The sequence below is a fragment of the Colius striatus genome, chromosome 9 (assembly GCF_028858725.1).
Source record: "Colius striatus isolate bColStr4 chromosome 9, bColStr4.1.hap1, whole genome shotgun sequence".
Lineage (NCBI taxonomy): Eukaryota > Metazoa > Chordata > Aves > Coliiformes > Coliidae > Colius > Colius striatus.
In genome coordinates this window covers 16,456,663-16,481,878 of record NC_084767.1, presented here as the reverse complement: position 1 = coordinate 16,481,878, position 25,216 = coordinate 16,456,663, and the positions used below count along the sequence as shown (strand labels likewise).

General features: G+C 38.4%; 1 protein-coding gene across 1 annotated transcript; it reads left to right on the top strand.

The window, feature by feature from the left end:
- The first annotated feature begins 606 nt into the window (after positions 1–606).
- Positions 607–19,914, top strand: SMAD5 (SMAD family member 5). The gene is made up of 7 exons (XM_062002332.1): positions 607–774; positions 10,458–11,054; positions 12,227–12,478; positions 13,733–13,852; positions 14,479–14,700; positions 17,171–17,427; positions 18,326–19,914. Exons 2-7 carry the CDS (start codon positions 10,652–10,654, stop codon positions 18,467–18,469), a joined length of 1,398 nt encoding a protein of 465 aa, XP_061858316.1. The 5' UTR covers positions 607–774; positions 10,458–10,651; the 3' UTR covers positions 18,470–19,914.
- Positions 19,915–25,216: the final 5,302 nt, after the last annotated feature.

Here is a 25,216-nt window from a genome sequence, read left to right as displayed (position 1 = left end):
CATAAAACCCCTCATCCATACAGGCCTTTCTGAGCAATTTCTAACACCGCTAACCCACTTTCTTGACACTTCAGCACGTAGCCATCTGATGGACCTCATCTGTGCCTGAGCACTGCGCATAAACCCCAACCAGTGCCCCAAAGCAACCCCCATGTGCAAGGGCCGAGGCCGGTGGGCTGGTGTCGGCCACCAGGAACGCAGCCCAGGCAGCGGGCAGGAGAGATGCTGGACCTTGGTCCGTGCAGTGCGCCGGGCATCTCGGGATTGCCTTAGCCCACCGAGTGAGGGGATCACTGTGGGACCGCGCTCAGCTTGAGGACACTCTGTTAGACGGAGCACCTTGAGGTAAATTATTTTTTCGACCACAAACGTTGTACATCTCCCGCTTTTTTTTCCTTTTTTTTTTTCCCCCCATGTTATTTCACTTTCTTTTGCGGTTACAGGTTTGATTCCCTCAGGGCCCTTCCGTCAGGGCCCCTCTGCCCGCCCAGCCCGGCCCTTCCCGCCGCGTCCGCTTCCTCCTGGCGGCGGGGCGCATGCGCGGCCCGCAGGATCCCGCCCGCGCGCTTCCCCCCCCCGCCCCTCGCGCACATCCGGGTCCCGGCGCTGGCCCCGCCGGCGCCGCCGCGCCGCTGTCCCCTCCGCGGGCTCCCAATAAAGTTTTGTTGCGAGCGGGCGCTGTGGCGGCTGTGGCCCAGCCGGCGTTTGCAGCTTAACGGACGCTCGCCGCGTGCTGTGTTGCCGCGGCGAGGAGGCCGCCTCACTCCGAGCCGGGTGGGTCGGGGCTGCCCGGTGCCGGGAGCTGGGGGGAGGCCGAGGGCCGGCGGGTCGGGTTGGATGGGCTCGGGGGGACGGCGCCTTCTCAGCGCCGAGTGGCGTCGAGGCGCTGGGGTTCGGGCTCCCGGGGAAGCGGAGTGGAGGAGGGGGGAAACGGGCCGTTTCGGAAGCTGAGAGGGGCCGAGGCCTCCCCCGGCCTCGCGGGCCCGGCGGTGACGGGCTGTGGGGCGTCCCGGGCCGGGCCAGGGGCTGCTGAGCGGGCGCAGGCGGGAGAGAGATGGGGAGGAGGGGGTGAGCGGCGTGTGGAGGAGGAAGGAGCAGCCCCGGGAGGGAAAGGGGAGCGCAGGATCGCGGTGCTGGGCTGTTAAAACACGCTTCGTACTGATAAAAATAAGTCTGTGCACGTAACTGTAGGAGCAAACTGTTGCAATGCTAATGAGAGGCTCGGCGGTTTTTCTTCTTTTTTCTTTCTTTTTTTTTTTTCTTTGGAAGGCGAGAAACTCGGCTCTTAACTGGAGTAAGGCCTGGGCGAAGGAAAGGGGAGAGTAACAAACCCACATGTTACAAATGCGGCCGTAAAGAGGCATGGAGGGGGTGATGGGGCACACACACTTGTCCACCTTGGCCTTCCTTGCGTGCATCCCGTCCTGACAGCTGCTTGACAACAGATGGGTCACTTAAGTGATTTAGAAGGGCAATTTTTGTTTTCTGTGGGTTGTAAAGTTAATAGAGGAAATACAGTCTTGCGGTTAAAAGCACAAGACTGTAAATCAAGTGATCTGTACTGTGTTTCGGTTGTGTAGTTTCAGATGTGACCTTAAACTAATTAAACTAAGGTATTTCTCAATAGGATGAGATAGGGAAGAACCGTTTCAGCAATAAATGGTGAATATGTTATTGAATATGTTTAGTAGTAGTCATTGAGTCTTTTGTTGGAATCTACAGGGATTTAGAGATTTTGCTTAGTGAATCTATAGGATTTTTCTTAGTGAATGATTATGCTCAATTTTAACAAAACCTCCAAGGATTAACTGTCAAAATTTTCATCAGCCTTTAAGTTTTCTTTTGTTATGGGAAATTAGATTGTCAGTATGCAATGGATCTAGATGCAATCACTTGCTGGTTTTCATTCCTGGATTAATTTCAGATAACTTACCTTCTGTGGGTGGCTTTACAATACAAAAAGCCAAAATGAGCATAATTCATTGCATAGCTCAGTTTTGGAAGTTCTCCACTGAACATCCCTCTGATAGTCTGAGAAATCAGAAAACTTAATTGAAGAGAAGGGGGAAGGAGGTGCAAATGCAGTGTTGCAGTCATGGGCCCATACTCATCAAAAGCTGTAACGCTTTATGAAGTTGGCAGCTGGTGGTAGTGGAAGTTAATAGAAGCAGCAAATAACTTACTTGATGATGTTTCATAATTAGTGTGTTGTAACCTTTGTCAGTGCTCTGTCTGTGCAGGGTGCTGCTGGATTTAATGTCTTAATCTGTACCGTTTGATAGTGGTTTACTTTCACGTCTGATACTAAAATTTTGTTCACATGGCCTTGAAATTGCTGTTAAGTGCTTATAGAACTTATTTTTGTGAAACAAACCCAAAATCCTAACAAACCATGTACTCACTAGGGTCTCTGCCTATGTAAAACCCTTTTTTTTTTTCCCATTTCAAATGTGGAGAAAATACATGTGAGGAGGGATTGTTTTTTTTTTTTTCTCCTAAGGAAAAAAACTCAAGATGGACTATCATGATGAGAATGAGAAATGGGAAAGGTGGAAGAGAGGCTTCCTCTGCATTTCTTTCTCTTGATGACAAAGATCACAACAAAAGGGTGTGCTTCTGTGGTGCTACATACAGCTGTGGTGATGTTTCTTGGTTGTGGTTCAGAGTTTTAACTGATAGAACCTGTAGTAACTGTAACTATGGGTCCTGTACTATATGATTCGTGTTACAAAGTCAGATTTTTCATCTTGCACCTTGAGTGAGTGATCTCCTTTGTAGAGTTTTCATGATGATAGACTGTTACCTGAGCTGGATGAAATTCTGTCTTTCAGGTGGAGTGGTCATGCTCCATTCAACAGCTTTTGGGGTTTATTCAGATGGTCTTAGCAAATTATGTTGTCTTTAGTATTTCAGAGGACACTTTTATTTTTCAGAAAAATGACCTCTCTATTTTCTTTATAGTTCTCTAAAAAAAACTGCTTAAGATCTCTTTTGTTGCTCAAGGCTGAATTATGTACCTGCAAAAATGCTGCTGTGTCAATTCTGTGCAAGTCCTTATATCTTCCTTTCCTTCCAGTTAAGATTTGAGTTTTTTGATCAAAATGCAAGTTTCTTCTAATGTCTTTGATAGATTTGATGAAATTAGTTTTAATGTGTTAACATTTCTTCTTCAAAATGATTTTTAATAGCAGCAGGTAGGGAGCTCATGCTCAGAATTAGAAGCTTTGTTCTGGTGTGAGCTGAGAAATGTGTTGGGTATTTTGTGGGTAACATTTATAAACAACTCATTAAAAGAAAGCTGAACAGTAATTTAAGACTTTTGCAGTTATCATTAATCTCAGTGCAAGTTCCTGTACTTTTTTCTGGGAGCCCATTTAGCTGTATTCCTGTGACCACATTGAAAAGTTTGGCTGGCCCTTTGGTGTGCTTGACCAGTGTGGGCTGGCAAGGTGCAGCCTGCAGTCTGCCAAGTCTGTATCCCCACTGACCTACCACCAAGGTTGAGCCTGCCAGGGCTGTCATCCTTGACAGAGGATCTTTGTCAGAATTGCTGCTACCGATCCACCAACTATGAGGTAGTGTCTCTGAATTCTGGGTCAGTGGATGTCACAAACTGACAAATTTAGAATATTTTGCCATTCATTTGTTCTGTGCTAGGGGAAAAAAAAAAAAAGCTTACTGAATTAGTATTGTCAGTGTTCCCTCCAAATCCTGTAGCTTTTGTGAACTTGTCTTGATGCAATTCAGTTGGAGTGGATGTGTGTACACACATGAACATAAAGATCTTTATTTTTCTTCCCCTTCTTTAAAGCTCTATTAAAGTGTATGGTCCTTTTGCTCAGGTTACACTTGTTGCCAATTCACAATTTTAGTGGCAGTATTTAAGACTTTATTCTTTAATGAAGTCTTGTGTATGAGCATCTGAACTTTTTGGGAGGCTTTGATCAGCTAATTAATTTTTTAATGTACATTTGTTAAATATGTATGATGTCCATTTTTTTTTTTCTCCAGGTGTAGTACTAAAATCGTTCCTAATGACCCATTTGCTTGTCTATGTCCACCAACCTACTAGTGGAGGCATAGACTTTTCTTTTCATGTTTAGCTAAATGTAGTGATGCTCTTGTATGTAAGCTTAGTTAAGAAATGAATGCTAACTTGTAGTTATCTGCTTAGTTTGAAGTAGAGCTTAACCTTAAATACATGAGGCAATTTCAGGACTGACTTTGAGATCTGCTGACTACTGTGATGATGGTGTTTTACGGCATAATGCTTCTGTTGGAGAGTGCCAATTAGCTGAAGTAGAAGTGTGAGAAAATGCAGGGTTCTGACAATACTTAAGGGAGAGAGATTTTTGGTTCTAAAATGAAATTAGTATTTTTTGAGAACTTGTACGAAAGCCAATTAGAGTAATTAGAGTAGTTGCAGAGACTAGGGCCATGTCAACATTCTAAATGGATGCCTTAAGAAACAGGCACTCACATTTTTAGGCATGGGAAGTTTTGGTGTTTTCTCCTCTCCTCTATGTCATAGCTAAACTCAAGTTTTGCCAGATGGAGAAAAAATAATAACTTTATGTTCTTTGATTACACTTTTTCCATGGTTTTCTTTGCCTTAGTTGGAAGTGAGGGTGCATTTGAAATGCAATGGAGCTCTGTTTGTGAGCTCTTTCTAACAAGACCTCTTTTGTGATATCATTACCACTTGTATTATTTTTTTTTAACCATGGCTTTTGAGAAGACTTTAAGAAACAAAACCAATAGAGTCACTTTTGCTCTCTGAGCTATATGGATTTTATGATTCCACTTCTTCCATGTACGATGTTTTACTTGCTGCTTGTGCTTGGCCTCAGAATTTTTTGTGTTTCTTTTAAAGTGCTAGTGAAATGCTTCTCGACTGACAGAGTTAAATGCTACATGTCTGTTTTCTTTTTTTTTTTTAAGCTGTGTTAGATGATGTACAGATGTGGAAATGAAAAGAACAGTGTGAGAAAGCAGTGTCTGAAGTTGTCAATACATTTTTTTTTTTTTGTTTGGAGAGCAGTCACAGTGAAATTTTTGAAGATACCAGACAATTCTGTTCTTGTTTACATGTAATATTAGTTACACTATATTGCCTTACAAGGCATGGTTGAAGCAAAGAAATCCAGTGCTAGTATAAAAGCATTTAGCATAGGTTTTGGTCAACTGGGTGTGCATTTGGATATACAAGCCCAATTCTGATGAAAATACCGCACATTCCTTTTTAATAGAATTTATAACATCTCCTTTCATCTTTTACTTACCGTTGAGGGGTGGAGGAGGAAAAAAAAGAGATATATCATTGATGATATTCTTCACAGTAAAGATGTTGTGAGGGATAATTGAAGAAAAGTCTTTCTTGTTGAGAGACTGTGGTAATAGTTTGGAATATATGGGCCTTCAAGTTTATTACCCAAGTTTTTTAACCACTGTGTAGCCTTAGGATTTGTTTTGTCCTTAATGTGCATGGAAAAACTGTGGAGCTAACATTTCTTCTATATTTGTCCTCAAGAAAAGCTTTAATTTGTGCCATTGCCTGGGACTGTATGCTAGGCTACAGTGCAAGATGTAGACTTGGGAAAATGGTAAAAGACCCAAGCAAACTCCTATGCAGTTCTTGTCAAGAAATTTATAAAGAAAGAATTACTTTAATAAAATCAGGTGAAATTTGTGTTAGAGATTGTAGATTTAGACATTTTAAAAAGAAGATATGGATAACTGAATATAGCATAATATACTGTAATGTACTATATAATAGCTTATGAGCTTTCTGTATTGATATGTAATATGTTAGTGTGTGTATGGAGATTAAATACTTGAGCATTTCTAAGTTTGAAGGGGCAATAACGTTAAGCGCAAGAGCTGACTGCTAATGCAGTTTTAACTGCAAATCTACAGCAGCTCTAATGAATTACCAGTTGTGTAGCTAGCTGTAAGTTATGGTTTGTTTTTAATCACGAAACTGTGTTGCAAAGCAGCTTTTAATCATGGGCAGTGAAGTCCCTTACTTCAGATTTGGTATGATGCTGCAGGAAGCTTTCTTAATTTGCAAACAACTAAATTAAGCAAGAAAAGAATAATCCTTGTACATTTGCAATGCAAGCTTAGTATTTGCAGTAGGAAAAGATGAGGATCATGTAGCTGTTAACATTTTGTTCTTATGCCAGGGAAAAGCATCATTCATTGCCACACTGTTTGGTGTAAAGGGTTGCTTGGTTCACAGTACTTGAAATTTAGATTTTGCAAGTGGGAAATTAGTTTCCAATTGGTGCCAGAACATGTTACCTTGAAAGTGCATCCCATTAAGATAAATGCACCATATGTAACTTTATGTTCCTATGTTCTACTGTGTCTTGCTCAGGCCCTTTTAGCTAGAGAAGGTTCCTTGATAGCATATCAAATTAACCTGCTAAACTTTCTAGTTTAACATAGTAAGCTAAGAAAATCTCAAAGAGAATCCAAAAGGTACTTAAATTAGTATTTGTGATGGTAGATGAAAGGTAGTCTATTTCTCCTGTCTTCACAAATGTAGTTTGTAAGTGCTACTGTTAGCCAACTATTTATATCCAGTGGGTTTGATGAGGTAGAAGAAGGGATTCAAAGTTTCCTTCCAATTGCTGTACTCATTAACAGGAACATTAAACATATAAATACTGCATGCCTCAAAGTCTAATTTTGATACAACGAATATTTCCTTTTATACTCACCCATTAAAAGCCTCCTCATGCTGCCCCATGCAATGCATTACACTCATTAAAGAGTTTTTGTCACTATGTACTATATTCTCTTGTAGCTCAGCTGAAAGTTATTTAATAAAAGAAGGTAATTCATAATAGACTCTCTGCCTCTTAAGGAAATTCATGAAAGCTTTTTTCACCATGAAAGTAGGTACCAGCTGCGTCTAGAGGTGCAACAATATGAGTAATTTGTAGAACACTATGAATGAAAATGTGAGTCTTTAAAGCATTTGTTTCTGTGATCAAATCTTCCAGTGATGCACTGTTGTACTGCAATCACAGGTCATAATGTGTACTTTTAAAGCCTTGGAAAAATTTGATTGTAAATATAGATGCTTGGTGAAGCTGTTCCTAGCAGATATCTTGATAACTTAGAAACCTTTCAAAAAATAAATGCTTAAATTACGTCAAATGCAAGTAAATGTTCTAAATGTGCTCTGCACAGCTCATTCAGACTTAGAATCCTGTAAGAGTTTCACTTGCTACACAAAAAATATTTAGTTTCTACATAAGTGCCTGAACCTACTGCTTTGTGACCTTAAATAGCTTCAAAGAAGGAAATATTTTTAGTCTACAAATGATTCATGAAGCTTTTTAATTCCACTCTGTTTTCTTAAAAAGCAAAAGCTATAAACCTTCAGGATTTTTGTCTTCCAAAATGAACTTCCAAAAGGCCTATAATGAGACAAATTCAGTATCATTTTTACTTCTCAATGTCTGTTAGTCATTTTTTTCTTCTTTGCCTTTGGTTTTGTTGAACAGGTAAAAATATGCTTCATCAGAAGAGGCTTGAAAGCCTCATGGGTGGCCAGAATGCATTTACAGTGCAAAGTTTTCAACTTTGCAAGTCTTGTTTTTCTGTGGTTATAGTACAAGCATACATGTGGAAATGGTTGTGTGGTGGGGTTTTTTTTGGTTTTTTTTTTTTTTGTTTTTTTTTTTAAATTTATAACAGTTTTGATCAAATCTGTTACAATGCTTCTGGAATACTTGTTCTACTGAGTTTTGCTGATAGGTATACAGACTAATGTAACTAGATTTTTAGAGTTAATTATGCACCATGCAGGTTATTTCTAATATTGTAGTTTATAGGACAAATTCATTTCTCAAAATTCTTTTGAAACATGCCCTTCAAATACTAGTTACTGGAAAGCTTCATTTTAGTAGAACTGTTCAACTTTCTTTGGTTTTAGCTTGTTTATTGCATGAGCATATTTGTGGGTAAATGATGTTGAAATGATATACAATCAGTGAATTTTTATTCCTAGTTGATGCATGTTACTGTAGTGTTCAAAATACTAAAAAATAAGAAAATTCTACAGTCATAGAATAGAACCATAGATCTGTAAACTTTATTGCTTAATATAGATGAGGCAGCTGTAATGGATCAGGGTGGCAACAGGCAAGAGACTGTTAAAATCTCCTTTGAGCTCAACTTAACTGTATACATTGCTAGTGTGTCTTCTGCCTTGATGATGCTTAAGATTCTTTGAAAGCATAGCTGGGGAACAAAAATAGAACTTCTTAATTGTCATCTTTCTGGTCCGAGATTCTAGGTGGATTCGTTTCCTTTTTTTAGGGGTGTGAGCAATTGCTAATATTACAGCTATTGAATGTACACAAGGCTTGGAAGTAAGTTAATTGTGACTGTAAGCAGCTTTTACTTTTTGGAACAGTAAACTTTTATCCTCCGTAAAAGAATAAGTTTAGTCTGTGTTCTTGGCCAAGTTTCTTTATGTATTTCCTGTTACTTTGAAGGGTTCTAAGGTTCTTATGTGGAATAGTTCTAGGGAACTGAGATTTCCTTAAAATGCAGACATGTCCTTATTTCTGAAGAAGTAAGGTGATACATACTTGTGCAGTGTGAGGGTTTTTTTGTGGTGTTCTGGAGTTTTTTTTGCAATATCCTATTATAAGAACATACTGAAACAGTGGGAGACTTCTGTTCTCATAATGTCTCTATTTTTTTTTTTTCCATTTTGTTTTCTATGGGAGCTTAGGAAGAAAGATCTTCAAACAATTTTTCTGTTTGTTTTGCTTTCCCTTTTTCCCCCCCATATAATTGAAACAAAGATGGATAATCAAAGAAGTACCAGTGGGATTAAGCCACTGTGTGAAATAAATGGGTTTTTTTTTCCTATGTCTTGGCCAAGTGTCCTTGGGTTTGTTCCCTGCTTTCCTCACCTTCCACTTCTCTGCTAGAAAAATCTGGAATGATAACAGGTGGGAAATTACAAACGCTTTGTCTAGTAATATTTACTGTATTTTTGTGTGATTATGCTTAATAGATGATTCTGTTCTGTGAAAGTACCTATCCATGTGTCTGAGTGAGCTGGTAAATGTCCCTAGACCCTTAGAAAAGCCTTATCAGATGACTTAGATAATCAAAGACAGAGGTAAAAAGATCCCCTTGATTAAAGTTAGCATTCTAAGAGAACCAGTACAAAGGTACTTATATTTTGTGGGGCACTCCAACTCCTCCCCTTTCTTTTTTCTCTTATGTGCAGATTTGGTCTCTCAGGATATGTTAGGTGTTCTAATTCACCATGGTTTATCAAAAGTTGAGAGACAATGTTGTTTGGCAGTCTCTGTAGCAAGAAAGGAAGCATCTTTTGTTATTGACATCCTTTCTCCTAGCTCCGCTCTTGCTTTTTGCCAGCTGTTCATTGTCTATACTTGCTTATTTAGTAATCACAAGGGATTTTACAAGTTCTTATCAGTTCGCTGCCACAGCACATCATTTCCTCTTGTCATCCTTACTCCTTAAATTGGTGAGGGGGAGGATTTGCATTGGAGCTGGTGAGTGGTAGAAAACACCACCATTCATGAGGATTGTTTGAATAGCACAGTGGTGTTCTGCTCCTCTCCTTTCTGAGGCAGTTTGTAGTAAAGGTCACATCTCTAGTACTTATCCACCATCCCCCCACTCCACCCCCCCGGCTCTTTTTCTGGGGAAAAGAAAACTTTTTTTTCTTTTCCAAAGTCTAAAAATACCCAGCCCTTCAAATAGTCTTTAAAGATATAAGGAAGTGCAGCATAAAAATAGCCACATCTGAAAAGATTGACCATCTTTCAGAGTGGCTGGGGAAGGGTTGATTTGGAGTTTTTAATGAGTTTTTCTTTTAACTGTTTTTTGTGTTTGTTTTATCTACAGTTTCTTCATTCTATTTTTTTAAATACTCCTCAAAAAACCATGAATTGCCTAATTAGAACTCGGGAACAAACAGATGCTTTAATCTTTTATCTTTTGGGAAATAAAGATCCATTTAAGAAGCTGAGTGCTTCAGTGCATAGTGGCTGTGGGACTACTGGTTCCACTGTACATTTTCCCTGTTTCTTTTTCGTGAGTTTTATGAAATTCTGGTGAAGCACCATGACGGGGATATAATTACCAGCTTTAAAGCACATCCTGTGCCTGTCTTCTGAATGGAAGTCAGGCCTTAAAGAAACACTGTTAACAGAAACTATGCTGTCCCTTTGGTCACTTGACTGTCCTTTTGACATACTGATGAGTTGGGAAAGAACTGAGAACTGATCACTGATCACGTTTTACTTTATTTAGCTATGGAATGAGGTCCTAGCACTTGTGAGACTACACTGGATTTGCTTTGAAAATAAGGATTAGGGTTGAAGCGGGGATTCTTTTTAGTATCTGTCTCTTTGTTTTACTTGTTCAGTAATTACTTCTTCTCTTTTTAATAGAACTAAATTGGAGGAATCATCATTATCTTTGATGTGAAGACTTCATCACTGACATCTATATGGTTCATTTGTCAGCCTCCAACAAAAAATACAGCTCATCAGTGGCAATAACTGCTTCTGGTATACACTGACATTCATTTGAAAAAAAACCCAGCAAAACAAAACCCAACAAACCTTTTGAAGACTTGTGTCAAATGACGTCAATGGCCAGTTTGTTCTCCTTTACTAGCCCAGCTGTAAAGCGTCTATTGGGCTGGAAACAAGGAGATGAAGAGGAAAAATGGGCAGAAAAAGCTGTTGATGCTTTGGTAAAAAAGCTGAAAAAGAAGAAGGGTGCTATGGAAGAACTGGAGAAAGCCTTGAGCAGTCCAGGGCAGCCTAGCAAGTGTGTTACTATCCCCCGCTCTTTAGATGGCCGACTTCAAGTTTCTCACAGAAAAGGCCTTCCCCATGTAATTTACTGTCGTGTTTGGCGTTGGCCTGATCTACAAAGCCATCACGAGCTGAAGCCATTGGATATTTGTGAATTTCCTTTTGGATCTAAACAGAAGGAAGTCTGCATCAATCCATACCACTATAAGAGGGTGGAGAGCCCAGGTATGTTTGAACATGACTTTCTTAAAAACTGAACAAAATCTTCAGGAACCACTTATTGTTCACCCTCTCCTCTCCTCTGGAAATTTGAAAGAGGAGTCTTCAAAGTGTACTTTTCTCATGGGATTTTGGAGAAGTGTGGTGTCCTTTCTGTTTTTCTTTGTGGTACATCATTCTTTTCCCACAGATCTCTTAATCCTCCCACTCTTAAGTTAGTGGCAAAATTCTTATTTGAAATAAAATAGAAAGCAGTGATCAAAAGACTTCTGTTTCTTTGAGAAACTTGTTTAAAAACCTCAGTCCTGGCAAGAAGATTGGTAGCCTTCTTTCAGGGGCTTAATATTTCATCAGTAAGTGACATGAGTTGAGCTAAAAAAAATTTCTAGGATGTAATATTTCGTCACTTGACTTCCTATTAGCAAGCAGCGGAGCTGAACAGAAACAAGAGTGATGATCAGTTAGAGCAAGTTATGTACCGAGTTTGTGTCAGGTAGTAAGTCTGCTGTCAAGGCATGTTGCCGTGGGAGAAGGTGAGGAGGATTGTGGGAGAGATTAAATATACTGTTCTGGAAAAGCAGAGTGAAAAGATTCTTCTGTTGTTCTGCAAACGGGTTCTGAGTCTCCTGTAACCAGCTGTACTGCTTGAGTGCTCTGCTGTCGCTCTTGAATTCCAGACTCCAGCACTTGTGAATTTAAAAGTTAAAACTCCAGCTTAGCAATAGTTGTATATTATGGTAAAGATTATGTGTGTCTTGAGTGGAAAGGACTATATGTAACTATATAGTTTGACTTAGTAGTACAGAGTGTATTTCCATTTTTACTGACTTGTTTTTGTACATGAGCAGTGAGTTTTGCATTTCTAGATCAGTACTTTGCCACGTGCCATGGGGACTGGCTTTTTGCTTTTCCTCTTTTGCATGCTTTCAGTTGCATGAAATACAAGTTTGTTCTTGTTTGCAAGGGTGCTTGAGTGTTCCATGAAGCATAAAGTAAAAAAAAGTTAAGGAGAGTGGATAGGGTAAGGCATAACAGATGAATCCCCCCACTCCTCTTTCCACTTCAGCTAATGTTGAAATTTTCATGACGAGCAAAGTAGCATGTTGTTTATATCTCTTTGCTTCTATCTCAGTTGTTAATCTAACTTTATCTGGTTTGTTTTATTTTTTTTTTTCCAGTTCTACCTCCAGTGTTAGTGCCTAGACATAGTGAATTCAATCCACAGCACAGTCTACTAGTTCAGTTCAGGAACCTAAGCCACAATGAACCACATATGCCACACAACGCGACATTTCCAGATTCTTTCCAGCAGCCCAACAGCACTCCGTTTTCCATTTCACCCAACAGTCCCTATCCGCCTTCTCCAGCCAGCAGCACTTACCCAAGCTCCCCAGCTAGCTCTGGACCATCTAGTCCATTTCAGCTACCAGGTAAGTACATCCTAAATGTCACCTTAACTGAAATGTCACATGCTGTTGCGACTTACTCAGGAATTTGTGATACCTGCAATAAATTGCTTTTCCATTTGCGTTTTAGGGTGTTTTCTTCCTAATTTTTATTTTTCAATACTCAGAGTTAATAGTTACAGTTTTATTTTTCCAAATATGTTTTGTATCACGGATGGATACAGTAGTAACATCATTTTGCACAGCTTCCATGTAGAGTAACTGATACATATGTTGGAAGATTATCTGGCAATGAAAAGAAAGCAGGTGTAAGATGCTGAGCAAGAAGTTTATTGCTTTATTTCTCTGAATAAATGCACTTACATGTGGTATTTAACTGGGAAAAAAAGCAAATTTTTTATTTGAACTTAACCAATTTGGGTGAAAATAGGGAAAAAACCCAACAATTTCTAGGGGCAAAGGAAGGAAGCCTTTATTGAGTCCAGCTGGTGATTGATGTGGCTTATATAGCCAAGAAGTTAGGAGACTAAAGAATTCATTTTTCCGCTGGGCCAGTGGCTTTCTAGCTGTCCAGTGCTGCTAAAAGAGTGTCCATTCAATGGGGTAGTGTAGAACAGCAGGATCCTAGAAGGATTTGGATTGGAAGAGACCTTAAAAGTCATCTCATTCCAATCCTGCTGCCATGAGCAGGATGCCTTCCCTGGACCAGATTGTTTCAAGCCCCTCTTCATAAGTACTGTGACCACTGGGGTGGATGCATTAATGGTTTCTGGAGGGAATTTCTGAAATGGGGGATAATAATGTGTAGGTATACCGATCCCTGAGCTGAATGGAAGAATGCTGAGATTAACTGCTTATAGAAACAGCAAAAAAAAGGAACTGTTTTAGGCCTTCATTATATTCTGAGAAAGTTATTCTTTTTACTTCTTTCTTTTTGTACATGGAGAAGGGGGTAATCAAGAAAGCTCATGTTTAACAAAAAGTTACAACTGGAGTAATCTTGCCCAGTTGCAGGAGTGCTGTTGTTAATGGAAAAGAAAAAAATCAAGTCTTAGTTATCCTCAAATGTCTTGTAGGTAAGAATCCATCCGTTGAAGGAATTTACTATAAAGACAGCTGGCTGGCTTGTCTTCAGACTGCTTTGAAAATGAGTCCAAATGTTTTAACTTCTCTTGTTCAAGATAATTTTTATGTGTTTACAATAGTAGAGTGAATACATAAATATTAGAAATTGTTGAGGCTTATTCTGGTTTATTCTTTTTTTTTTCATGTTTGTAGCTGATACTCCACCACCTGCATATATGCCTCCTGATGATCAAATGGGGCAGGATAATTCTCAGTCTATGGACACAAGCAATACAATGATTCCTCAAATCATGCCAAATATATCTACCAGAGGTAAGTTCTATAATATGGTGTAAAATTTACATAGTTTGGCTACTTACAGCTCACGACCAAATTGAACAAATAACTTCTAAGTGGCATGGTGAACCTGTTTAGTGGAAGCAGTCCTCCAGGGCAAACTGGGGTTGTAACAGAAAGAATTGAGAAGTACAACTTGCCTTGCTCATTTGCATGTCTTACTTTTAAAGCCTCACATGCCTAGTATGAATAACAACAAATTGAACTTTCTTAATTTCTCAATTTTTTTTTTTTGCCTAGCATTGGAAATCTATATGCACAAGTGTTCTGCACATGGGAGTCCCAAAATACCAGTTACAACAGCCTTTTTAAAAGGGAATTGAAGAATCATGTTTCAGCTAACAGCACAGTCATCTGTATTTTTTTGTGTAGTGAGGTTTTTTTTGTTTGTGTTGGGCTTAAAATAGCAAAATATTATGAAATCGGTGGGCTTGCTAAGGTGCATTAAGATCATGAAGATATTAATCATGACAACTCTTGCCCATCATAACTGTTGACTAAGCTTTTACTAACCTATTGGTATTTTGTAAGGCCTGCTTTACAGTTTTACGTCATATTTTAACACTTACATAAGCTGATGTTTCCATTTTGCTTATTTTCAGATGTTCAGCCAGTTGCCTACGAAGAACCCAAACACTGGTGTTCCATTGTGTATTACGAATTAAACAATCGTGTTGGCGAGGCTTTTCATGCATCTTCTACAAGTGTCCTAGTCGATGGGTTTACAGATCCCTCCAATAACAAAAACAGGTTCTGCTTAGGTTTACTCTCAAACGTTAATCGCAACTCAACGATCGAGAACACTAGGCGGCACATTGGAAAAGGTAAAGCTTGGTTGTGTTACTTCTGATTATGAAGCTGAGTCCTTGTGTTTATTTCAGCTTCTGTGTACTGCAACGATGATGATTCTCACAGAAGAAGTAATCTGTGAAATGTTATCAACCTCTCCAGTGTTGGGATTAAGTTCTAATTAGTCTACGAGTTGCATACATTTGGTGCTAACTTAAAAGATTAAATATTACCGCTTTCTTACCAAACTAATTGTCACAGGGGCTTGTTTGTTATGGGTAATGATTGTATGTAGAATTTTGTTTCAGTGCCAAGAAACATATTGCAGGACTTGTGTTATTCTGTGTTACATCTGCTTCTTAAGTCAATTCCTTCACACTGCTTCACAGTGTATCAAAGATACCTTGCATGAACAACAACAACATTTTTGAAAGTATTAATGTTGCTGTCGAAGGTATGTTCAAATATTTTGCATGAGTTGGCAGCAGGACTTTGAAGTGCTAATGCAAAACTGCAAGGGCTCATTTGTGTGAGTGAATTCATGGGTGTGTATGTGTGTGGGAGGGATTCCTGGAGACAGCAGGTTTTGCAAGATCTTCTAGTTTTCCTATACTGTTTGGCTGATAGCACATACAGATGCACTGTTTTCATCTTTGATGGAATGGGCTTGGATTATCTTAAAATGTAGTACTCCTTTTCTGAATGTCTCCTTTTCTGTAACAAAGTCAGTCCTGAGAACCCCGTTTCTGTTGCCCGTATCTAGAGGCCTTTTTATCACCCAAGATCATTCTGTACAGTTTGTCCTGAGTTTTTTTTTTTAGTCAAAGTGACTGTTTCTTGTAGTATATCTTCAGGACCCATCCTGTCCCTTAACAGTCTTTTAGTTAGAACTATAAATATAGCAAAATGTTGCAGATAATCTGGTCACTATAAGTGATATTAATAAATGTTAGAAACTTGGCTCTACAACACTGTTGTCTGAGGAAAAAATAATGCTATAAAGGGGGCCAACTAACTTCTGAGGTGTGGATGATTGGTCAGGTTCTTTTGTTTCATCTTATCCCTTTTGGTGGTACTGGCAGAGAAATCATGCACATCTGCTTAAGGTCAGCAAAGTAAACAAGGATCCAGCATCATGTTGTAGAACAGTATTGGCCTCAATGAGCTTCATAATAACTACATATCTAATACTAATTATTAAACTGCAACTTTGCTTTATCATAGCTTTGCTGAGAACAATTAAGGTGATTTGGGGATATTACTTATTTATGCCTTTCATTTGGTAGGTCTTGGGTTTTGGGTTTTTTTTTTTTTGGTAGGTCGTCTTTTTTAAAACTGCCCAGTCCTATTGCTAAGGTTTTTTTCCTGTAGAAGCATTTCATTGGAAGCACAAGTGACTTGTAATTGTGCGCTGGATTATTTTGAAGTATCTGTATTTTTCTCAGACTACTGTATTATCCATTTCCCCTCTTCAGAAATCTCTTGGAAAGCCTTTACTTAAAAGAAGTTAGCTAGCAAGTAGTGGTCCCTGTCTTTTTAAATAAACAGTTGTGTTGTGGAAGTGCATTCTTGCCCACTCCAGATTTGCTGACAGCTGCTTTATAGTTGTTGAAGCCAATGGTTCTTTTGTGTAACCTTCATCCTCCCTTAGTCCCAGGTGGATCTAGCAATGTTCACAACAGTTGCTACTGTCTGAAAGATTAATTTACATCTGTTAACTTGCTGCAGCCTCCTCTGGAAAATGAAGGGATCATCTGCAGTGAGTTCTCAGGGTGTTGCAAGCAAGACATACCAAACTGAACTGGATCCTAGCCACATAACAGTGGTGGGTGAAGGAAAGGGAAATCTGGGAGAAGGAAGGAGAGACTCTCACCTGAAGTAGCAGTGACCATCTGTTGATGCTGAAAGAATCAGAGGCTTTTATATGTTAGTTTTCATCAGACATGGTGTTGTATAGGCTTCAGAAAGTAAAAGGAGGGAAGTATTTATGTACATAGCTGAATCGAGGCAGATGTGCGAAATCTAGGGGCTTTGTTGGTTTTAAGGTCTGTAAAGCCTGATATTTGAGCCTGATATTTAAGTTGTGCAACTAATTGGGCTTACCTCTGCTTTTGCTGAAAATGAGAACAAACTGTGGATATGCTTTCTCAGCCATATCTCTCACTACCCCATCTCCTGAGACACTTTTACTTCCCTTTAGCTGAAGTTTAAAACTGAAGTTTTAAAATCCACAAATAGTTCTCTAGGAAAATAGATTGAAATAACTGTTGACCTGATAGTTTTCTTGTTCTATTCTGTGAGCGATGGGGGAAGGACATCTAGTGGCAGATATACAATAAAACCCACTGCATTTTGAGATGAGAAGGCCTGTTATGATATAGGTGAAGGAGCTTTTCTGAAAAGGACATCCATCAGAAAATTCTTTGTGCTCTCTGATTTTGAGGGAGTTGTAAGTACCTTTTTTTTTAAGAAGTATTTTGAAACATTTTTATCTTTGTTTTTAAGGAGTTCATCTCTACTATGTTGGTGGAGAAGTCTATGCTGAGTGTTTAAGTGATAGCAGCATATTTGTACAGAGCAGGAACTGCAACTACCACCATGGCTTTCATCCAACAACTGTGTGCAAGATTCCCAGCGGGTGCAGTCTGAAAATTTTTAACAATCAGGAGTTTGCTCAGCTTTTAGCTCAGTCTGTCAACCATGGATTTGAAGCAGTGTATGAGCTCACCAAAATGTGCACAATTCGAATGAGTTTTGTAAAGGTAAGCAAATTATTTAAATGTATTGTGGATGTGTGTATTCAGCAGTGCATTAGTACTGTAACAATGTAGCAAAGCAATTCTGACCTGATGTGGGTCTTCTCAGTGATAAATACCTTGCAAATGGTTAGTTTGAGGAAATTGATTCAAGAAAGGAGAAGCACAGATTGTTGTATTGCATGTCAGCTGTGTATTTTGTTGCTTCAGTATTCAAGATGGGGATTTAATCATTGTGGTTGCTATAAATTTATTAAAAGATATTTAAGCTCACGCTCTAAATTTGAAGGAAAAAAATGAGCTACAAGACCATTAAAAGACTTGAGAGGTGCATAAATAACTGCAGGAAAAAACTGCAACTCCTTCAAAAGAGATTAATTTATTTTTCAGATTGATGATAGAAAATATACGAGTGGAATTTGTGAAGTCAAGCTGTGCTGTTACTGTCACAGTAGTCTTTTCTCAACATGACTTAAGGTGCTGTTTGTTTCATGTGTAGTATGGAGTCTAGACTAGGGCAATCTGGGTTGGTGGTTTTTTTTTGCATCTCATTGCAAAGATGTCTTATTTTTGTAAATTATGTTAAGTAGGCATGGAGAGCAGGTAGTAGAAACAGAAAAGGAATGTGACCATAGCCCAAATTCATTGGTGAGCCAGCAGTATGCTCATGGAGGAGCTAATGTATTCTCTCCAATTCTGTAGCAGACAGGGCTCGATTCACACTTCCAGGTGCTGCTTCTCTCCCATTTCTGAACCTCACTTTTTTTTCCTTTAGATAAGAAGTGCTACTAGATTGTGAGTTACCTTCAAATAAGTATTTTAGAGCACAATTTCCTGCTTCTTGACAGGTTATTTGGAAATACAAGCATGCCCTTAACTGATAACATCTTGTTCATTTTTATAGGGCTGGGGAGCTGAGTATCACCGACAAGATGTCACGAGCACCCCGTGCTGGATAGAAATTCATCTTCATGGGCCGCTCCAGTGGCTGGATAAAGTACTTACACAAATGGGTTCTCCTCTTAATCCCATCTCATCTGTTTCATAGTGCTGAAATTCTACCTTCAGCCTTATTTTTAGCGAACTTATTCTAATTCTAGAGAAACTTCCAGTGTGGATACTGTGAGCTACATGGAGAATGGATCTTATGGTTTAACTTTTTTGTTTTAAATCCCTTTGTGACCAATTCCATTGTGTATAGATGATCAGTTTTACATTTCAAGTTAATATGCGATGCTTAAGTGACAGTTGAGCCCTAAGGGAAAAAAAAAAGTATTGAAAAATTCAGAACACTTTTCCCCTCCTTCCCCTAGAACTTACAGACATATGTCTTAACTGGAAAAAGTGTTATTTTTTTTGTCCTGTAGGGACAAGAATTATGAAGACTGACTTCAGAAAATAAATACATATCATAGTTTGGGATTTTTAAAAAAATGTTTATGAAACTGTTTGAACATGTACAGCTCTAGCTTGCAAGCTGTTTTTTTGGCATAGTTGTTTAACATCTTGAGGTTGACATCTGTCATAAGCAAAATTAGACTTTATTACAGCTAATTTGCCTCAGATTGAACAATGTGATTTTTTTTTTAAGTGTACACATGAAATATACTTTTTACAGATATTGGAGTGGTGTAAAAACACTTGTATTGTCTATTGGAAAATGCTGTCATAAACACACTGTATATTAGTGCAGAATAGCAGTTCTTAGCCTTTTCCCACTTCAGTTTTGTAATATCTCTTTTAACTACCATTTTAAATAGTAACTGATACAAGGTAAACATCTTACATGTTTCTCAAGTAGGAATTCTTGTTTTGCTTTGATTTACACTCATGCCATTTGGATTTGGTTGCCAAGGCTATTTCTTTTTAGGTACCCTTCTCTATTTTAACATAAACACTACTATTTGTAAATGGCAGTACTTAACTACTTTTTGGAAGGAATAAGGTTTTTTTTTTGTTTGTTTGTTTTCTTTTTGGTGTTCTAGCTGTTTATTTTACCTGTCTGGAATTGATCTGTGTTAGGCGTTTTTAATCTCTCAGTAGACATTACGCAGTATTAGTGATTACACTGTATTTAATTCACTTTCAGTATGAGTTTTGAGTCTCTTTGAAGACTGTGAGTGGCTTAGCAAATTAGTAACGGTGTGCAGAAGCTTTTACTTCCAGATCATGTAATTTAATACAGACCTGTTGGTAATGACCAAAAGTAATCACTTCTTTGTAGCCTATGTGAAAAACGGTGGTCTCGATCCTGTCCCTGATGGCAGGTGTTCAATCAGAAGACTTGTAACTGTAGTTGGCAGCTTTATGAGATTGATGGACTGCATTAATACGACGATGAAATTTCTCTCACATGTAAGGAATCCTGTTGCCTGTGCTGTTGTATTACTCGGTAGAGAATTCAAACACTGTACTAAACACTAAAAGGAATCAGTTAAATAACATATGCATATTTTTTTCCCTTTAAATAATAAAAAAGGAGACTGAAAGAAACATTAAGTGAAATAGAAGTGAATTATATACAAAATTTCTTTGCATGCAGAAAAGACCTGTTGTATTTTTTACTTCTCACTCTCCTTTTTATCTTTCTTGAACGCCTCTTCAGTAAAGGGTTCAGTGTTTGAGGGAGAGGCTGAAAACTCTAAAAGGCAAATACTTATTAAAAGATGTGTTGCAGTTAATTACTACAATCCTGAGACATTGATTGCATACACAAGTTCTTGTGTCTTCTTTTGAATGACAGTTTCTGCTCAAATGTGGAAATCATGCTTCATATGGTACCGAAGTAACAAGTGATCTTAAAGGAATAAAATTGTTTACGTGTCATTAGAATGTTCCTTATGAAATGCCTTAAAGGAATAAACTCTTTAACACTTCTGCAGAAACCTAATGTTCTCTTGTACAGGAATTTCTATATTATGTGGTGTTTTGGTTTTTTGTTTATTGGGGGTTTTATTAAGCAGTTTCTCAAGTGTGATTAAACACAAACAAGTACATCTTCAGGAGAAGGGGAAAAACATTATTTGCCTCTCACCTTTGAGGTCTTCCCTTTTGTTCTCTGGAACTGCAATCCACAGATGGTTCTTTTGATTGAATAAGATGCAAAATCAGTTGGTCATATCATCAGGCTTCTGTTTCCTTCTCCCCAAGCCTGACTTTTAAGTTGCTGAATATGTATATTTAACACTGCAGGATTATTTTTCATTTTCTTGACTAGCTCTTCTAATAAATGTTGAGACACACTGATTAAGGAAAGATCTCAGTTGTAGGTACAAGATTTTGCTTCATCCAAACTGTTTTTTGCCTGGCTTCATCTCTGTTCACTTAGATGTTTAGATGTGGCCAAATAAATGACTCGAGAATGGGTACAGCAGTGGATGTTTGTGAGCCAGAGCTGGTGCTTACTGCTTGTATTATGGTTAGATTGGCTACCCATGCACTGAAGTATAATTTCTGCAATAATATCCAGTTAACCTATTTTTGATGCTGTCATTAAGTACTACTCTGGCATTTTTTAGCTTACATTCATATTCTTGAACTGTAACATATGCAGTACTGGAAATATCCTTGTGAGTGCCAATTTTGCCAGGGTTGACTTGTTGCAGGAGTAGACCCAGTAAGATTTCTCTAGATTCTGCTCTTCTGTTCTTTGTAAGTAGGAGTTTTTGAGGGCTTTCTAGTTAGCGAATTTTGTGCGCTGCTAATTCAAGGTGTTCCTGATCATGTTTACTTCATCTGTGCTGCTGATACGAAGTTCGAGTGCACAGGTGGATTAGATGGAGAACTGTTTGACCCTAATGATGTTTTAAGTATATCTGTCACAGCAAACTTGTGTATAAGGCACTTTTTGGTCTAGGTGGAGGGATGAAGAAACTGGATCAGCCAGTAGTGTTGTGGAAGATGGAGCATTTCCAGTATAGTCCGACTTAGACTGGATGTTACTCCTCAGTAAAAACTGGTTTTGGCATTTGTAGTGTAAGTATTTTCTTCTCTTTGGGCATCTTTCTACTTTGCACCAATCACAGCATTAACTAACAGCTTTGGCAATAGCAGCAAAGATGCTACAACAGGTATATACTGAAGTTCTTTCTGGATTTGCTTTTCAGGTCACTAAGATAAGGTAATAGCTTGGTTATTCCTCTTTAGAGGACTTCAGCCTTTCTAGCAGTCAGTCCAGTTCCTTGCATGAGCACTACGTTTGTTTAATTGCATTGTGCATGAAGTAGTTGCACATGAAGGGATGACATTGGGTTATAGTATCTATAGGACCAAAATAAAACTTTCTGGGATGACTGACTGACGAGAGACAAATCCAACAGAACAGCCCAGTAGTCAAAAAAGTGATGAAACAGCCCATGAGTTATGATTTGGTACAGAATTGTTGAAAACATTGGAATTATTTTGGCTTTTACTTGCAGCTGTGATTTATTATTCCTCCCTTTCCCCTGCCAGCGTTACAGTATGAAAGTTGTCAATTCTTGGGCCAATAGTCTTGCAGTGTACATCTAGAGAGCAAATGTGTCAGGCTTTCTCCCTAGTTTGAAATTCTCTTTTTTCAGGATATTGATTTAGTTGCCCAAAGTGTTGCTATAGTGATGAGTTTTAAGGAAAAAAAAAAAACCCACCTCAAAAAAGCCCCCACAAACCAAAACATTTTCTAAATGTTTTCCTTCAAAAGGCAACAAGTGACTACCTTTTCTTTTTTTTTTTCTGTAGTTGGGAAGTTTCTGTTTAGGAAGGTAACCAATTCTTAATTCAAATCAATAGACCAAGCCATCAGATTACAACATAATGTGCTTTATTGTGCTGCTCCATAAACCTGCTTCTGTGTTTGTTGCGAGCATAACCTTTATGCTTTTGTTTACATTGTAGGAAACACAGTTGTAGCAATGAGGTTTTTTCATTTAACTCTAAACATCTTTTGTTAATTTTAAAAATACTAAGTTTTGCTATGTTATATTTTTAAAGATTTTTTTTTTGCATACTGCTGCTTGTATTTCAATAAACAAAACAAAACACACCCACAAATTTTTCTGATTTCTTTCATCTGTAACTCAGTACATCTTAAATATTTGTTTACAAGGATTGATTTATAAGTTCTTGTAACTCTTGATGCCGAGGCCTTAGCATGTACATTTTCTTCCTCATACAAATGGGAGCTTATCATTTGAAAAATACTTTTCTATAGCCTTTTGGTAATGCAAAAGCTACAGGGCCATTAGAATCAGAGACTGCATCATATCATTAAGTATGAGAGTTCTTTTTTTCTTGTAGAGTGCAGCCAGCCAAAATGGTATGTATTTATAATTAAATCAATCGTACCTGTAAGACTTCAGTAACACTCTGATGATTGTCTTGGGGGTGGTTGGGATTTAGGAGTAGTTGGGATTTTGAGGTGTTCTTCCCCTAAATTTCACTTTAAATTGATGACCAATAGCGCTTTTTATTGAAATGAAGGCTATTCAAATATCTCTTGAAACTCGAGTACTGTTCTAATAAAATGGAAATTTAGAAGAAATTCAATGAGCTCTTCTTTTAGTGTTAGCCTTATTTTTTAAGAATTAGGGGAAGAAAACTTTTGTTTACCAAGATACTACAGAAATGGAGGTTGAAATAGTAAGGTTTTGCTTTGCAGGATGAGTGCAAAACTTCTGAATTCAAATTGCACAGGAATATCCCTATAAGAACTACAAAAAGGACAAATTATTTGATTAGTACAAAACTGAATCAAAAGTTAATACTGCTTGATCTTGTCTGTGCTTTCTGCCTGGGGTTTAATTTGGCAAGCAGACTGCCACCTTGCATTAGTGATCTGAAGCTCTTTCGTTTTGGTTATGATAATAATAGCTTTTATCCTCTGAATGTGCAACTGCACTATACTAAGAAGGATTCAGTCACTCTGGTAGTAATTTATTTCTTTATATCTCCTTGTACTATCTTGATATTTTCTTTTCTTCCAAAACAGTGATTGCCATGGAAAGTGCTTAGAATATTTACTATGACAGTATTGGCTAAATGATGCAGCCTGATTTTTAAGTAAGATCTCAAATTAAGTGTTGCAGTGGCTTGTGGGTGTTCCAGAAACCTTATATAGACTTGTATTGGTAACTTGTTATGTATGTAAAAAGCCCAAACAAAGCTAGGAAAAAGTCTTGATTATTAAGTTATCGTTTTATAGAATTGAAAAGTTTTTGTTAAGCTTACCAGTCTTTCTCTCTCAGGAATTTAGAGGTATAGTAACAGTTGACAATTGGCTTTTGGTTAGTAGCTAGGCAAAGTAAAATAGTTCATTTTCTCTTTTTTCCAAGAAGAGGAAAACACCTTTGGGCAAAACTCACCTCTTCTACCCCCACTGCAGCCTGCATTGTGTCTTGAGTGAGTCAAAGGCTACTTCTGTTCCCTGCTACCTACAAAGCAGCTATCTCAGTGGCATTTAAAGCAATTTTGGCTGTCCCATACCCCGTGCCAGGAGGAATCTGGCTTATTCTCCTTGCTCTGTTGTAGACAAGGATGGTGCCTTCTCTGACACCATCCCAAGAAATCTTACACATCTAGAAAAACTGTTTGTAGAAGTTAAGAGAACTTGGGAAATTACTTTTACTCTAGATACTTTGTTCAGAGGGCATGAGAGACTGGAGTGTCAAGTCTGTGCGCTGAATCAGGCTTTGCCAAATAGCTCTCCCAAACTAAGCACTTGATACCATGAAAGCACTAATTCCATTTTAACTTGCCAAATTTGGGATTTGATTTTTTTGTTGTTTTCTGTAGTGTAGAGCTTGTGTTTTACAGATAAAAAAAAGTCATTGGATTTACTCGATGATGATGCTGTCTCTAGTTTCCCTTGAAAGCTTGGAATAGCAGAGCAAGATATCTTCTTTGCTGTACACTGAGGCATTTGTAAAAAGTCCCAAAGTACCTGTAAATTGTCAAATATTTAGTTAAATTCACATTCTACATGGTCTTAATCCTCAGTTAGTACTGATGAGGGAATTGGGTTATGCTGGTTATTACCCCTTTGGGTTGGTAGCATTCAACAGAAACAATCATTCCTCTTAGTTTGGGGTATCTGTGTATAAACTCAGAAGTAAAGAAATGTCATCTTGTATATGTTCATTACAAAGGCGCAGTAAAGATTGTCATATCTCTGTAGTGTGTGTTCTCACTCCAACCCCTTGCAAATGTAATAGCAAAGCAGAAGAAAGCTGTATGGTGGAAAGTAGCTTACCTGGGCTGAAAAAAGGAAGCCTGGGCAAGCTGGAGTGGAGGTACAAGACTCGATGCAAGCTCTGGCATTTGTTCCTGGACTTCCTGTTGTGCTGTGGGAACAGCAAAACTTGAAGTAGAAACTATTTTTTTGGGAGAGAAAAAAAAAAACCTTGTTAATCTCTGCAGCATAAACCTAGCGCCAGAGCTGCTGAAAGGAAAGAGTCCTAATGTCTGTCTGCCTCTCGCAGGTGTTCAGTTTGGTTGGTTTTTTTCCATGACTTTCCTCCTACTGCCAGTTGGAAGAAGGGTCCTTTATCCTTGTAAGAAAGATTATTTTGAAGTCTCTGTTCCTTTTACCTCTTTATTAAGTATGTTATATCCTACCCAGGTAAAGGAGACTGTGTGCCCAGGATTTCAGACACACTGGGGGAAGTAACATTTCATGCCTTGAATGTGTTCTAGCCATTTGTTTCAGGTAGATTAAAACGTGCAATCTGGCTTGTTCTCTGCCTTGTGTTTCTCTAGTCAGTAGTATTTCCCTTTAAAACCATTCTGAGGTCTCCAAAGTCCAGCACAGTCAGAAGACTAG